At 50.1% G+C, this 13,769-nt stretch overlaps 1 protein-coding gene across 1 annotated transcript in view; it reads right to left on the bottom strand.

Moving 5' to 3' along the window:
* SLC12A2 (solute carrier family 12 member 2) overlaps window positions 1-13,496 on the bottom strand; it is a 123,714-nt gene extending 110,218 nt beyond the window's left edge. Inside the window, exons 1-2 of the mRNA XM_040415980.1 lie at window positions 13,276-13,496; window positions 8,386-9,036 (exon numbers count right to left, since the gene is read on the bottom strand). Coding sequence (XP_040271914.1) covers window positions 8,386-8,976 — 591 coding nt within the window. The 5' untranslated portion in view covers window positions 8,977-9,036; window positions 13,276-13,496. The remainder of the gene's footprint in view (window positions 1-8,385; window positions 9,037-13,275) is intronic.
* Between the last annotated feature and the right edge of the window lie 273 nt (window positions 13,497-13,769).

Below are 13,769 nucleotides of genomic sequence, written 5' to 3'. Positions count from 1 at the left end.
AAAAAGATTAAATACTTCCTCCGTCTCTCATACAGGAAGAAGTGTAAGAGCCCGCAGGTCAGGAAATAGATGTCAGCACTAAATGGCGAGAGAAAATTAGGAACGCATCATTTAGCAAATCCATGTGATGAGTAGTAACCCCTATGGAGGAAGCCACTATTAGGAGGCAGACCGCCATATATCACTGACATGTCAATAAAGCCTCCCCTGAGAGGGAACGCCCATACCCTGTGTACCCAAGGTCACATCAATCTGCTGTATTCTAGCAAGAAACGTTCACAGAGAATATCCCCAAAAAATCTACTTTGTGCACCAAATAACACAATGACAACCTTTTGTAATCCGCTTTTCTCACAAGGACTCATAGCGGAGTCAGAGGCCGGGCCTAAACCCACACAAAGAAGACCATGCAGGACCCCAGCGCTGCCAGGCACCAGTGCTAACCACTGAGCCACCGTCTAAATCACAAAAACCACCAAACGCGACTTTCCTTCTACGGAGTAAGAAGAGTTAACTGCAAATACTCCTTACACGGTGACTCTGTTTGACTGAAACCAGATGTCCATTTACACGGTTCAAAAACATTCCTCTCCTAATCTCAAGGAAACCTGAAAGACTAATGACAAGCATTTGGAGATAGAATTAATTGTGAGGTCAACCTGATATGCGTAGCAAGTGCAAAATCTTTCAAAGCGTTGCACAACCGGAGAACGGCACACAATAGGCCACAGAAAGCCAATAAACCCTGTAATAGTCCTGGGATATCTGCGTGGCAGTGGAGAACCAGATCTAACGTACCTGCATTCACCAAGTCAGATTGGCGCGGTTACATACTGAAGGCTATTCTTCACACTGGTACAGCTGATAGTTTGCACAAAATGCAGTGCAGTCTGCCGGCAGCATGTTATAGAGCAGGAAGAGCTGAGCAGATTGTTAGCAAAAAATATGGATGATGTCGGTGTGACGCCCGTATTGCATCCGTTTTTATTTTTTTTTGAGAATCCATTGTAACAATGCCTATTGTTGTCCGCAAAACGGACAAGAAAAGGGCATGCTCTATATTTTTGGCGGAACTGCAGAACGTCCGACACGATGTGCAGTTGGCATTTTATGCGGACCCATTGAAATGAACTTGACGGACATATGTCTTTTTCAAACTGTACTATGTAACCTGCGGTCACAGACGTGTGCCATTGCTTCCTCTAAGTAGTGCGCTTCAGAAATTCGTTTTTTAACTAATACTATTGGGGTTATTTATCAAACTGGTGTAAAGTAAAACTGGCTTAGTTGCCCATAGCAACCAATCAGATTCCCCCTATCATTTTTGACTGCTCCTTTGGAAAATGAAAGGAGGAATCTGATTGGTTGCCATGGGCAACTAAGCCAGTTCTACTTTACACCACTTTGCAGCAGTAACATAGGGTCATTCATCAGACGATGCCGTCCTTACACTGAAAAGAACCAGAATAGCCCACGCAAGCATGTGTGCACAGAGCCTTAGAGCAGGGATGGCCAACCTGTGGCTCTCCAGCTGTTGCAAAACTACAACTCCCAGCATGCCCAGACTGTCTACAGCTATCAGCCTACAGCAGGGCATGGTGGGAATTGTAGTTTTACAACAGCTGGAGAGCCGCAGGTTGGCCAGCCCTGCCTTAAAGGGACGCAGACATGCTCCCCATCTATTGCATGTAACATTTTCCAAAAATACTGTCAGCTTACTATAGGAGAGACCCAGCAGAATTCCAAAATGGAAGCGGTTGCACCCTATGTCCTCTATCACACTGTAATATTAGTGGAAATTAAATACCAATATATAGTGTCAATCCCATACAACTTGTACCATCGGCACACGGAGGATACTGATGTGGATGGCAGCACTATTATAATAGATCATAAAAACTAGAATCCACTCAGACTCCATTATGGACTGTATTTCTACCAACTCTGGCAACTGGGCATCCTCCTGGTATATGGAAGCCTACGATACGTTTAGTATGGCATTTATCAAGAGTTCCCGCTGCCCCCTAGGCACATAGACATCAAAGAGAAGAAGTTGTAAGGAACCCCGTACATAGGAATGCATCATGGCCTGTATGTGACTGCAGCTTGCATGGCTTATGGTACAAGCAGGCCACAGTAGAAGTCATAGGCTTGGTAGGTACCCAACACCTTTCTTCTATTTTCATCCAAAGTTCCTCCAGATGATAGTTTTAGCTCAAAAAGGTGCGCCCTCCTCCCACATGTAGAATAAAGAATATTTCTAACTGAGGTTAAGGACCCATGCACACGACCATTGTGTGTTTTGCGGAACGGCACGGACATTCATATAACTGCCTATTCTTGTCTGCAAAACGGACAAGAATAGGACAGGTTATATTTTTTTTGCGGACCACGGAACGGAGCAACGGATGTGGACAGCACACCGAGTGCTGTCCGCATCTTTTCCGGCCCAATTGAAGTGAATGGGTCCGCCTCCATTCTGCAAAAACAACGGTGGTGGGCATGAGGCCTAATAATGTATGAGGATTGCTTCCATCAATGTATCCTAAACAACCCAAAGCACTGAGAAGTCACAGCTTTTCCAGCAATATCACTATCTACCATCTGCTCCGTCAGATCATCCTTTCAACAGATTCCGTACGGTCATGCTTTGCAAGATATACGCAACCTAGCTAATGGAAAGCGTCTCGGCACCAGGAGGGAGCGCCCTGAGGTCCTGACAGTTTTCATGCATTGCAAACAAAAGATATGATCTCATCCTCCAGCCACATGGCCAGCAACACAACGAGGCCGCATTGTGTCCTACACATGGCTTGGAGGCCTGAAGCAAGCAAGTCATCAATCCTGTTACAGCACCGGAAATGTACAAATTCTTCAGGAAACAAAAAAATGCAAACTTCCTAAGAATGGGTAAGAAATGACTATAAACAATAAAAGGAAAGAAGGCAAAGAGATACCTAAGATGTCATCTACACACAAGCAGAACCCGGGACACCTTCATCACTGTATGCTGCCGAGGCTCCAGGTCCATCGAAGAGTCATCCAATTACATTAAAAAGCCACTAAACCTTAAATACAGGTATTATTTTCCCATCTGCTACACTGCCCTTCACCCAACTCCTCGTCTGTCGCCTGCACAACGACCTGCAAAGCGAGTCGATCGTTTCTCCCATTTTCACTTTGCATCAGGCCTTGTGAAAGGCCCTTTGAGGACACTTAGGGGAGCTTTCCTAATTAAAGGAGTTTTCCAGGACTGCTAAGGTCTTTAACAGGTAGTTGCTCACCTCGCCTTCCCAAAACTCTCTTTTTTTTTTCAGTTTGGATTCTACTGACCGGTTGTCACCATGTAAACAAGTCCCTCTGGTTTCTTTCCATCCTGTATGTAGCACTTCCTGTTCCTGTATCCAACCAAACCCATGATGCACTTCTGTCACAGATCCAGCACCGCCCCCAACACCCAGCTAGTTTATAGCTCCTCCCACCCCGCTAGTTACATAGACACTCCCCTATCAGTGCCCCAGTATGGACATCACAGAAAGTAAGAAAGAGCCTCGTGGACATGGTCATGTGACCACAGCCCAGAACGGAAGATAGGAGAAATAAAGATACACGAAATACATTACAAAACTACAGCTATCTTCATAAATGGTTATTTTAAAGGATGTAGAAGAACCCCAGAAAACCCTTTAAAGACACGGCTAGAACATCAAACAGAGGGTGCATGCTAAATGCAAGGTCAGGGAAGAGATCTTCAGACAACTGCCGTCTCAGGGGCACAGCCAGTTAGAGGGTACAATCAAGAGACGTGTGGGGGGGGGGGGGGGGGCACCAAGATTTCCTTAAGTCTCATTTGCTGACTTTCTATATGGCCATAGGGAGTAGTGTGCTCACATATATTAATGACACAAAATCAATAGTCAAGTAAATTATGCTTTCGTTCAGCATCCAAGCCAATCTGCTGGACTGACGGAATAATGCGAGTACCATGAGGGAACACACCGCATCATCCTACCTAATAAAAGCCCTGTGTGCATGCACTGTGTCCGTGCCGATTTTTACACTGGGCATGCGCAGCGACCTATCAGCACACAGCGCTCCAACCAATGAGCAAACGGTGCTACACAAGCCGCCCCGCACCGCCCACACACACACACACACCAGGGCGCCGGTAAGCAAATCAGAGCGCCGCCATTTCAGTAATTCACAGCAGTATCAGCCACAGCACGCCGGCAAGCACGTCAGAGCGCCGCCATCTCAGTCAGTCACAGCACTATCAGCCATATAGAGACGAGCCCCTGTCAGCAGTCTGACCTACCAGTCGCTACCAGCAGTCTCAGCACCACCAGTCAGCCACAGCCGTCAGTCAGTGCAAGCAGTCGCAGCCAGCACTCTCAGCCACGGCCACTAGCCACAGCCACCAGTCTTGGCCACTAGCCACAGCCACCAGTCTCGGCCACTAGCCACAGCCACCAGTCTCGGCCACTAGCCACAGCCACCAGTCTCGGCCACCAGTCAGTGCCAGCAACTGTTATCAGATTCAGACAGAATATTTACAAAAATTTTTGTCTATAAAGAAATTTTATACAAAAATTTCAAGAGGTAAAAAAAAACATTTTTTCCTGAATATCTGCTTCAGATATTGTATATTGCAGATTGTTACAGAGTTTTACACTAAGGCTCTAATAATTATACTTACTGTATTGTGATATTAACATTTCCATTTTCATTTTATTATTTGACAAAAAATAAAAACAAAAACAATACAATGTGGTCAAATTACCTTGCTATTTAATATAGACTGTTCCTACTAATGTTTATACTACTGTTCTAGCGCCGGTTATTGTAACGGGTTTAAAGAGGACCTTTCACCGATTCTTACCCTATGAACTAAGTATACAGACATGTGGAGCGGCGCCCGAGGATCTCTCTGCACTTACTATTATCCCCGGGCGCCGCTCCGTTCTCCTGCTATGCCCTCCGGTATCTCCGTTCCCTAAGTTATGGTAGGCGGAGTCTGCCCTAGCGCTGGCCAATCGCATTGCAGAGCTCACAGCCTGGGAGAAAATAACCTCCCAGGCTGTGAGCTCTGCGCTGCGATTGGCCAGCACTAGGGCAGACTCCGCCTACCATAACTTAGGGACTGGTATCTCCGCCTACTATAACTTAGTGAGCGGAGATACCGGAGGGCATAGCGGGAGAACGGAGCGGCGCCCGGGGATAATAGTAAGTGCAGTGAGATCCCCGGGCGCCGCTCTCCATGTCTGTATAGTTAGTTCATAGGGTAAGAATCGGTGAAAGGTCCTCTTTAATGTCTAGTAGATCATAATTCTGCTGTGAGTTTGCTTCAGCGTTCAGTCTGGGAAATACAGCGGTCCTCCACAGTGCGTTTCCCAGACTGAATATGCTGGAGCCAAATTAGCTTAATCCACATCTGCTGCTTTCAGATTTCGTGGTGACTTTCTCCCAGGTCTCCCCCTTTACACTAGGACTAGGTGACATCCGCACACACAACTGACATGCTGTGGATTTCTAAATCCGCACTGCAGGTCAATTTCTACACATTTACATGAGATTTTGAAAATCTCATCTAGTTAATTGCGTTAGGCTGCATTCACATGTCCAGATGTAGTTTGCGGTTCGCAAAACGCAGATCCTCAACAAATACGAATGACATCCATGATAGATCTGCTTTTTTGCGGATCCACTGTAACGACGCCTGTCCTTGTCCGCAAAACGGACAAGAATAGGACATGTTCTATCTTTTGTGGGGCTACAGAAAGGACATACGGATGCGGACAGCACACGGTGTGCGGTCTGCATTTTCTGCGGACCCATTGAAATGAATGGGTCTGTATCCTATCTGCAAAGAATGCGGATTGGATGAGGAGCAAAAATAAGATTGTGTGAATGCACCTTTAGGCCTCATGCACACGACCGTTGTGTGTCTTGCGGTCCGCAAAGTGCGGATCCGCAAAACACGGATGGCGTCTGTGTGCGTTCCGCAATTTGCAGAACAGCACGGACAGCCATTGATATAACTGCCTATTCTTGTCCGCAAAACGGACAAGAATAGGACAGGTTATATTTTTTTGGCGGACCACGGAACAGAGCAACGGATGCAGACAGCACACGGAGTGCTGTCCTCATCTTTTACGGCCCCATTGAAGTGGACGGGTCCGCATCCAAGCCGCAAAAACTGTGGCTCGGATGCGGACCTCGTGTGCATGAGGCCATAGGCTGTGGATTCCCACATGAACATTTGCACATGGGGGACATCATTCCCTCTGTGCCAGATAAGTGGCGCCAAAAAGAAGCAAATTGTGGAGTATGCTGCTGTTGCGCAAACATTTGCAACTTTTTGGGGAGTTTACTCACCGCTCGCCACTTCTTAGGCTACTTTCACACTGGCGTTTTGGCTTTCCGTTTCTGAGATCCGTTCAGGGCTCTCACAACCGGTCCAAAATGGATCAGTTTTGCCCTAATGCATTCTGAATGGAAAAGGATCCGCTCAGAATGCATCCGTTTGCCTCCGTTCCGTCTCAATTCCGCTTAGGAGACTGACACCAAAACGCTGCTTGCAGCGTTTTATTGTCCGTCTGACGAAACTGAACCAAACGGATCCAACCTGGCACACAATGTAAGTCAATGGGGGCGGATCAGCAACACACAATCTAGCACAATAGAAAACGGATCCGCTTAGAAAACGAACTCGCTACCCCAACATATCAGACTCTCACCTACAGTGGAATCCTTCAAAAGAAACCTGAAAACCCACCTCTTCAGACAAGCCTACAACCAGTGACCCTGCTGCCTCTATACCGCCATGACCAACTTCACCCGCACCTACTGGGTCCTTCTCCCATACCATGTAGATTGTAAGCCCTCAGGGGCAGGGCCCTCCTTCTGTACCAGTTTGTAACTTGTCTTGTTCATGCTTAGTGCAACTGTCTGTATTATGTATGTGCACCCCTTATCATATGTACAGCGCTATGGTATGAATGGCGCTTTAATAATAATAATAATAATCCGACCGCCATTGACTTTCAGTGGTGTTCAAGACGGATCCGTCTTGGCTATGTTAAAGATTATACAAACGGATCCGTTCTGAACGGATGCAGACGGTTGCATTATCTGAACGGATCCGCACAAAACACGAGTGCGAAAGTAGCCTTAAAGTGGCGAGCGGCCGTAGCAGGCGGCCCATCAGATTAATCCTGTTTCCTGACATAGATTACAGTAAGAGTGGAAATCTACACCAGTTCCCTTGCTGGTCTGGATCTCCACTTTTGCAGCATGGACCTGCACGGATCTAAAGCAAGCAGAGGACAGATGGAAGAGCGGTGCCCCCCCCATGTGCACATACCCTAAGAACCCATCCTTCTGGCACACCCTCCGGCATGCATGAGGCTTATATGAAATGACACACATTATAATAGCGGTAGCATTCTTTAGTAGCGGCAGGCCGGCGGTTGTCCGTGACCTTACACTCTTATCTCGTCAGTGGTAATGGGCCTGATGCTCCAAATTCCTGACTTGATTAGAGGATGAAGCGGGGCCGTCTGGAGCCACTGACAGAATGCCACCTATGTGTGTCCGTAATCCAGCCGCAGCGGGCAATCTGCACTACAAAGCTGGCTTAATATCTCCACCACCAGATGTTAGCGTAGAAATACTCTATTTACTGCAGCTGTCCACTAATACAAATAAAGGTCCATTCACACAACCGGATTTTTTTCGTCCGCATCCATTCCACTATTTTCCGGACAGCACACAGTGTTCTGTCCGCAAAAAAGATAGAACAGTAGAACACGTCCTATTCTTGTCCATTTTGCAGACAAGAATAGGCATTTCTATCATGGAGAAGGACGTTCTGATCTGCAAAATGCAGAAGGCTGGTACACGTGTTCTGCGGTCGTGTGAAGGAGCCCTAAGATAATGAGAGATTGTCAGAGGTCTACCTGTTAGCTCGCAGGCCTAATCCAACATCTGTAGCACAATTCATAGCATGGTTATTATGTGGGTCCCTTTAGGGACGAAGTCCAGATGTGACTGTGACCTCTGCGCCCAGCACAGACCACACGGACAGACTTCTCCCGTTCACACTGTGCTTGTTAGGTGCAAAAATAATGGTACAAAAAAAGGCTCATTACGTGTTTTCCTAAGAACAGCCTGGCCAAGTGGGAATTCATCAACAGCTCAGCAAATCTCAGGTGCAAGGTAGCCATGGCTCCTAGGTCAGACGTAATGGCACAGGCGGCACCAACAGAAAACTACTATTTTAGCACGTACAACTAAAATTGGTTTTGGCCGCCGTTTTTGAAGCCCCATTTCACCAGCTTGTAATACATGGATCTCAATGTGAATTAGAGGACAAGGCCATCTTACCTTGTCCAACTCATCATGCAGCTCGGCCAAGCTGGGTCTCAGCAACTTCTCGCCAAGTTCTGCCGCTGTGTGCCGATAGTAATCAATCCTGGGCACAGCATCCATGGTGTTGTGCCCAAAGGTCCGCAGGTAATAAGTGTTAGTGTGAGTGTCATAATGATAGTGATGACCAGTTCCACCAGAATGCAGGCTACCTTCGCTTAACACTGTATCTCCATTCTGAAAGCTCACCCCACCTCCACCCTCACCACTTGGCATCTCAGGAGAGCTTCCATCTGGATCAGCCGGGTCCACAAAGTTTACTCTAAACCGACCTTTCGCTTCCTCTCCACCTGAACTCCCCCTTCCTCTATGGGTTATGGTGTCAGAAGGTGGATGAGATGGCTCCTGATCCCCAGCAGCTGCTTCCCGGGAGACTTCACTGACCGGGTCCACTTGGAAGCGGCTCTGACTGGGAGTGTGACCCAGGGGCCTGCCCACCTGGGCATCATCAATCTGTAGTCCTTCTTCACCCTGAAGAGACGGAGGAGGAGATGCCGAGGACTTCGCTGGCTCAGCCATGGCTGAGGAGAACTTGGTCTTCTTTTCCATGGGCTGCTGTGTCTCTGCTGCTCGGTTACACTGAAGATGGTGGTGGTACCAGAGTAATATCTGCCAAAGTGATCACATATATAGAAGCGGAATGGTCAGTATAATAGACTGTGTCCCCTCTCCCCAGCAATACAAAACTGTGAGGACACTGCTCAGCCCTGCTGTTAGGTTTTGTCAGTGATGTTCCACCTCCTCCTAATCCAAAATACACATAACAAAGTGTGAGTGCACACCCAGCCCTCCCCGACCACTGATCAATGTGAGGATTGTGTGAGGACAGGGGAGGAGAGCGGGCGTGGAAAGACGCCTCTCATTTCCATGAAGGGACAAGTACAAGCTGTGTGTGTCAGCGAGCTGCCCCCACTCTGCATCCTCCAGGAGCAGGCACCACATGGAGGGCAGATCGCTGTGTGGGACCCAGCAGCAGCCCTTTAACACCCAGAGGCTCCCAGCGCTCATCTCAGCGTGACCTTGGGGGGAGAAGATCTGGGTCACAGTGTGCGTGATGTACGGAGCAGCCCTGTACATTACATGGTATATAATTCTCTACTGACGTGTATAGCATCACTGTGTGCCCATCACATATTGTACGTCATTGTGTGTACTGCACGTACCGTATATTGTATATCATTATATATACTGCTCTGTATAGTGTAACGGCACATACCGTATATTGTATATCACTATATATACCATCACTGTGTGCCCATCACATATTGTACGTCATTGGGTATACTGCACATACCGTATATTGTATATCACTAAATATACCGCGGTTGAATATCATCACTGTGTGCCCATCACATATTGTACGTCATTGTGTATACTGCACGTACCGCATATTGTATATCATTATATATACTGCTCTGTATAGTGTAACTGCACATACCGTATATTGTATATCACTATATATACCATCACTGTGTGCCCATCACATATTGTACGTCATTGTGTATACTGCAGTGTATAGTGTAACTGCACATACTGTATTTAGTAGATCACTATATATACTGCTCTGTACAAGCTGTATATTGTATAGCACTGTATAGTGTACAGCGCTGCGTATACTGCATTGTATCTTATCACTGTCCATGCTGTATATCACTGTGTAGATAATGTAGTCCTGCAGAATTGTCCATGCCCCAAACAGCAGCGCCGGGTATGTGCTATACAGCGCAGCAGCGCCGGGTATGTGCTATACAGCGCAGCAGCGCCGGGTATGTGCTATACAGCGCAGCAGCGCCGGGTATGTGCTATACAGCGCAGCAGCGCCGGGTATGTGCTATACAGCGCAGCAGCGCCGGGTATGTGCTATACAGCGCAGCAGCGCCGGGTATGTGCTATACAGCGCAGCAGCGCCGGGTATGTGCTATACAGCGCAGCAGCGCCGGGTATGTGCTATACAGCGCAGCAGCGCCGGGTATGTGCTATACAGCGCAGCAGCGCCGGGTATGTGCTATACAGCGCAGCAGCGCCGGGTATGTGCTATACAGCGCAGCAGCGCCGGGTATGTGCTATACAGCGCAGCAGCGCCGGGTATGTGCTATACAGCGCAGCAGCGCCGGGTATGTGCTATACAGCGCAGCAGCGCCGGGTATGTGCTATACAGCGCAGCAGCGCCGGGTATGTGCTATACAGCGCAGCAGCGCCGGGTATGTGCTATACAGCGCAGCAGCGCCGGGTATGTGCTATACAGCGCAGCAGCGCCGGGTATGTGGTATATAGCGCAGCAGCGTCGGGTATGTGGTATATAGCGCAGCAGCGCCGGGTATGTAGTATAGCGCTGCCCGCACAGCAGCGCCGGGTATGTAGTATAGCGCTGCCCGCACAGCAGCGCCGGGTATGTAGTATAGCGCTGCCCGCACAGCAGCGCCGGGTATGTAGTATAGCGCTGCCCGCACAGCAGCGCCGGGCTTGTAGTATAGCGCTGCCCGCACAGCAGCGCCGGGTATGTAGTATAGCGCTGCCCGCACAGCAGCGCCGGGTATGTAGTATAGCGCTGCCCGCACAGCAGCGCCGGGTATGTAGTATAGCGCTGCCCGCACAGCAGCGCCGGGTATGTAGTATAGGGCAGCAGCACTGGGTATGTAGTATATAACGCACCAGCACTGGGTATGTAGTATAGCGCTGCCCGCACAGCAGCACTGGGTATGTAGTATAGCGCTGCCCGCACACCAGCTCTGGGTATGTAGTATAGGGCAGCGGCGCTGGGTATGTAGTATATAACGCACCAGCACTGGGTATGTAGTATAGCGCTGCCCGCACAGCAGCACTGGGTATGTAGTATAGCGCTGCCCGCACAGCAGCACTGGGTATGTAGTATAGGGCAGCAGCACTGGGTATGTAGTATATAACGCACCAGCTCTGGGTATGTAGTATAGGGCAGCGGCGCTGGGTATGTAGTATATAACGCACCAGCACTGGGTATGTAGTATAGCGCTGCCCGCACAGCAGCACTGGGTATGTAGTATATAACTCACCAGCACTGGGTATGTAGTATATAACTCACCAGCACTGGGTATGTAGTATAGGGCAGCAGCACTGGGTATGTAGTATAGCGCTGCCCGCACAGCAGCACTGGGTATGTAGTATAGCGCTGCCCGCACAGCAGCACTGGGTATGTAGTATAGCGCTGCCCGCACAGCAGCACTGGGTATGTAGTATAGCGCTGCCCGCACAGCAGCACTGGGTATGTAGTATAGCGCTGCCCGCACAGCAGCACTGGGTATGTAGTATAGCGCTGCCCGCACAGCAGCACTGGGTATGTAGTATATAACTCACCAGCACTGGGTATGTAGTATAGCGCTGCCCGCACAGCAGCACTGGGTATGTAGTATAGCGCTGCCCGCACAGCAGCACTGGGTATGTAGTATAGCGCTGCCCGCACAGCAGCACTGGGTATGTAGTATAGCGCTGCCCGCACAGCAGCACTGGGTATGTAGTATAGCGCTGCCCGCACAGCAGCACTGGGTATGTAGTATAGCGCTGCCCGCACAGCAGCACTGGGCATGTAGTATAGCGCTGCCCGCACAGCAGCACTGGGCATGTAGTATAGCGCTGCCCGCACAGCAGCACTGGGCATGTAGTATAGCGCTGCCCGCACAGCAGCACTGGGTATGTAGTATAGCGCTGCCCGCACAGCAGCACTGGGTATGTAGTATAGCGCTGCCCGCACAGCAGCACTGGGTATGTAGTATAGCGCTGCCCGCACAGCAGCACTGGGTATGTAGTATAGCGCTGCCCGCACAGCAGCACTGGGAATGTAGTATAGCGCTGCCCGCACAGCAGCACTGGGCATGCAGTATAGCCGCCTGAGCCCGCACAGCAGCACTGGGTATGTAGTATAGCGCTGCCCGCACAGCAGCACTGGGTATGTAGTATAGCGCTGCCCGCACAGCAGCACTGGGTATGTAGTATAGCGCTGCCCGCACAGCAGCACTGGGTATGTAGTATAGCGCTGCCCGCACAGCAGCACTGGGTATGTAGTATAGCGCTGCCCGCACAGCAGCACTGGGTATGTAGTATATAACTCACCAGCACTGGGTATGTAGTATAGGGCAGCAGCACTGGGTATGTAGTAGAGGGCAGCAGCACTGGGTATGTAGTATAGCGCTGCCCGCACAGCAGCACTGGGTATGTAGTATAGCGCTGCCCGCACAGCAGCACTGGGTATGTAGTATAGCGCTGCCCGCACAGCAGCACTGGGTATGTAGTATAGCGCTGCCCGCACAGCAGCACTGGGTATGTAGTATAGCGCTGCCCGCACAGCAGCACTGGGTATGTAGTATAGCGCTGCCCGCACAGCAGCACTGGGTATGTAGTATATAACTCACCAGCACTGGGTATGTAGTATAGGGCAGCAGCACTGGGTATGTAGTATAGGGCAGCAGCACTGGGTATGTAGTATAGCGCTGCCCGCACAGCAGCACTGGGTATGTAGTATAGCGCTGCCCGCACAGCAGCGCCAGTGACGTTCCCGCTGTGTACCCGCACTGGCAGCAGCTGGCACCGCGCCCAGGACCCCTTTGCCGTAGCCCGGCCACAGTGTAACTTCCTGCTCCCCGCACCTCCTCATGTAAGTTGAGAGATAACGCAGGAATACCACCCCCATCATATACAAGCAGCCGCAGCATCCTCCCGCCAGTGACCGCCGCCCCCAGCCCGGCACATGCCATGTGTGCTCCCGGCTTGCGTCCCTGATGACAGCCGCGGTGCCGAGCCTCTCCCGCCTCACCCCCTAGACATCTGGGCAGTCGTAGCCCGCGGCCTCTCCGCCCATCCTCCCTCCGCCGTGCTTACCTGCTCGGCCGGTTCCCGCAGTTCGGAGCTGGCTGGTCTGGCGGTGGTTCCGGTGTGATGCTGTTCACAGAGGAGGAGCCGAAAAGAAGCCTCCGGTCCCTGACACAGCAGCCTCCTCACTCCCGGTTGCTTTGGATGGGGAGGCGCATGCGTTCCAACCAGTAACACCCAGCTGCCGCTGCACGCCGCCCCGGACTACCGGCACCTCGGGCTATTAACCCCTTCCTGAGCTGTGCTACGGGACGCCGTGTGATGCCGCAGGGAGGAGCCGCTGGGCTGTTCTCTGAGACAACTGAATCATCATCATCATCATCCTCATGTATTAGTAATGTGAGGGACAATCAGCTACTCCTGGGATAAGTAATGTAAGACGCAATTATCTTCTTCCAGGATAAGTAATGTGAGGGACAATCAGCTTCTCCCGGGATAAGTAATGTGAGGGACAATAAGCTTCTCCCGGGATAAGTAATGTGAGGGTCAATCTCCTTCTCCTG

Source organism: Bufo bufo, chromosome 2 (assembly GCF_905171765.1).
Source record: "Bufo bufo chromosome 2, aBufBuf1.1, whole genome shotgun sequence".
Classification (NCBI taxonomy): domain Eukaryota; kingdom Metazoa; phylum Chordata; class Amphibia; order Anura; family Bufonidae; genus Bufo; species Bufo bufo.
The sequence above is the reverse complement of the archived record's forward strand: the minus strand, read 5'-3'. Positions and strand labels throughout refer to the sequence as shown.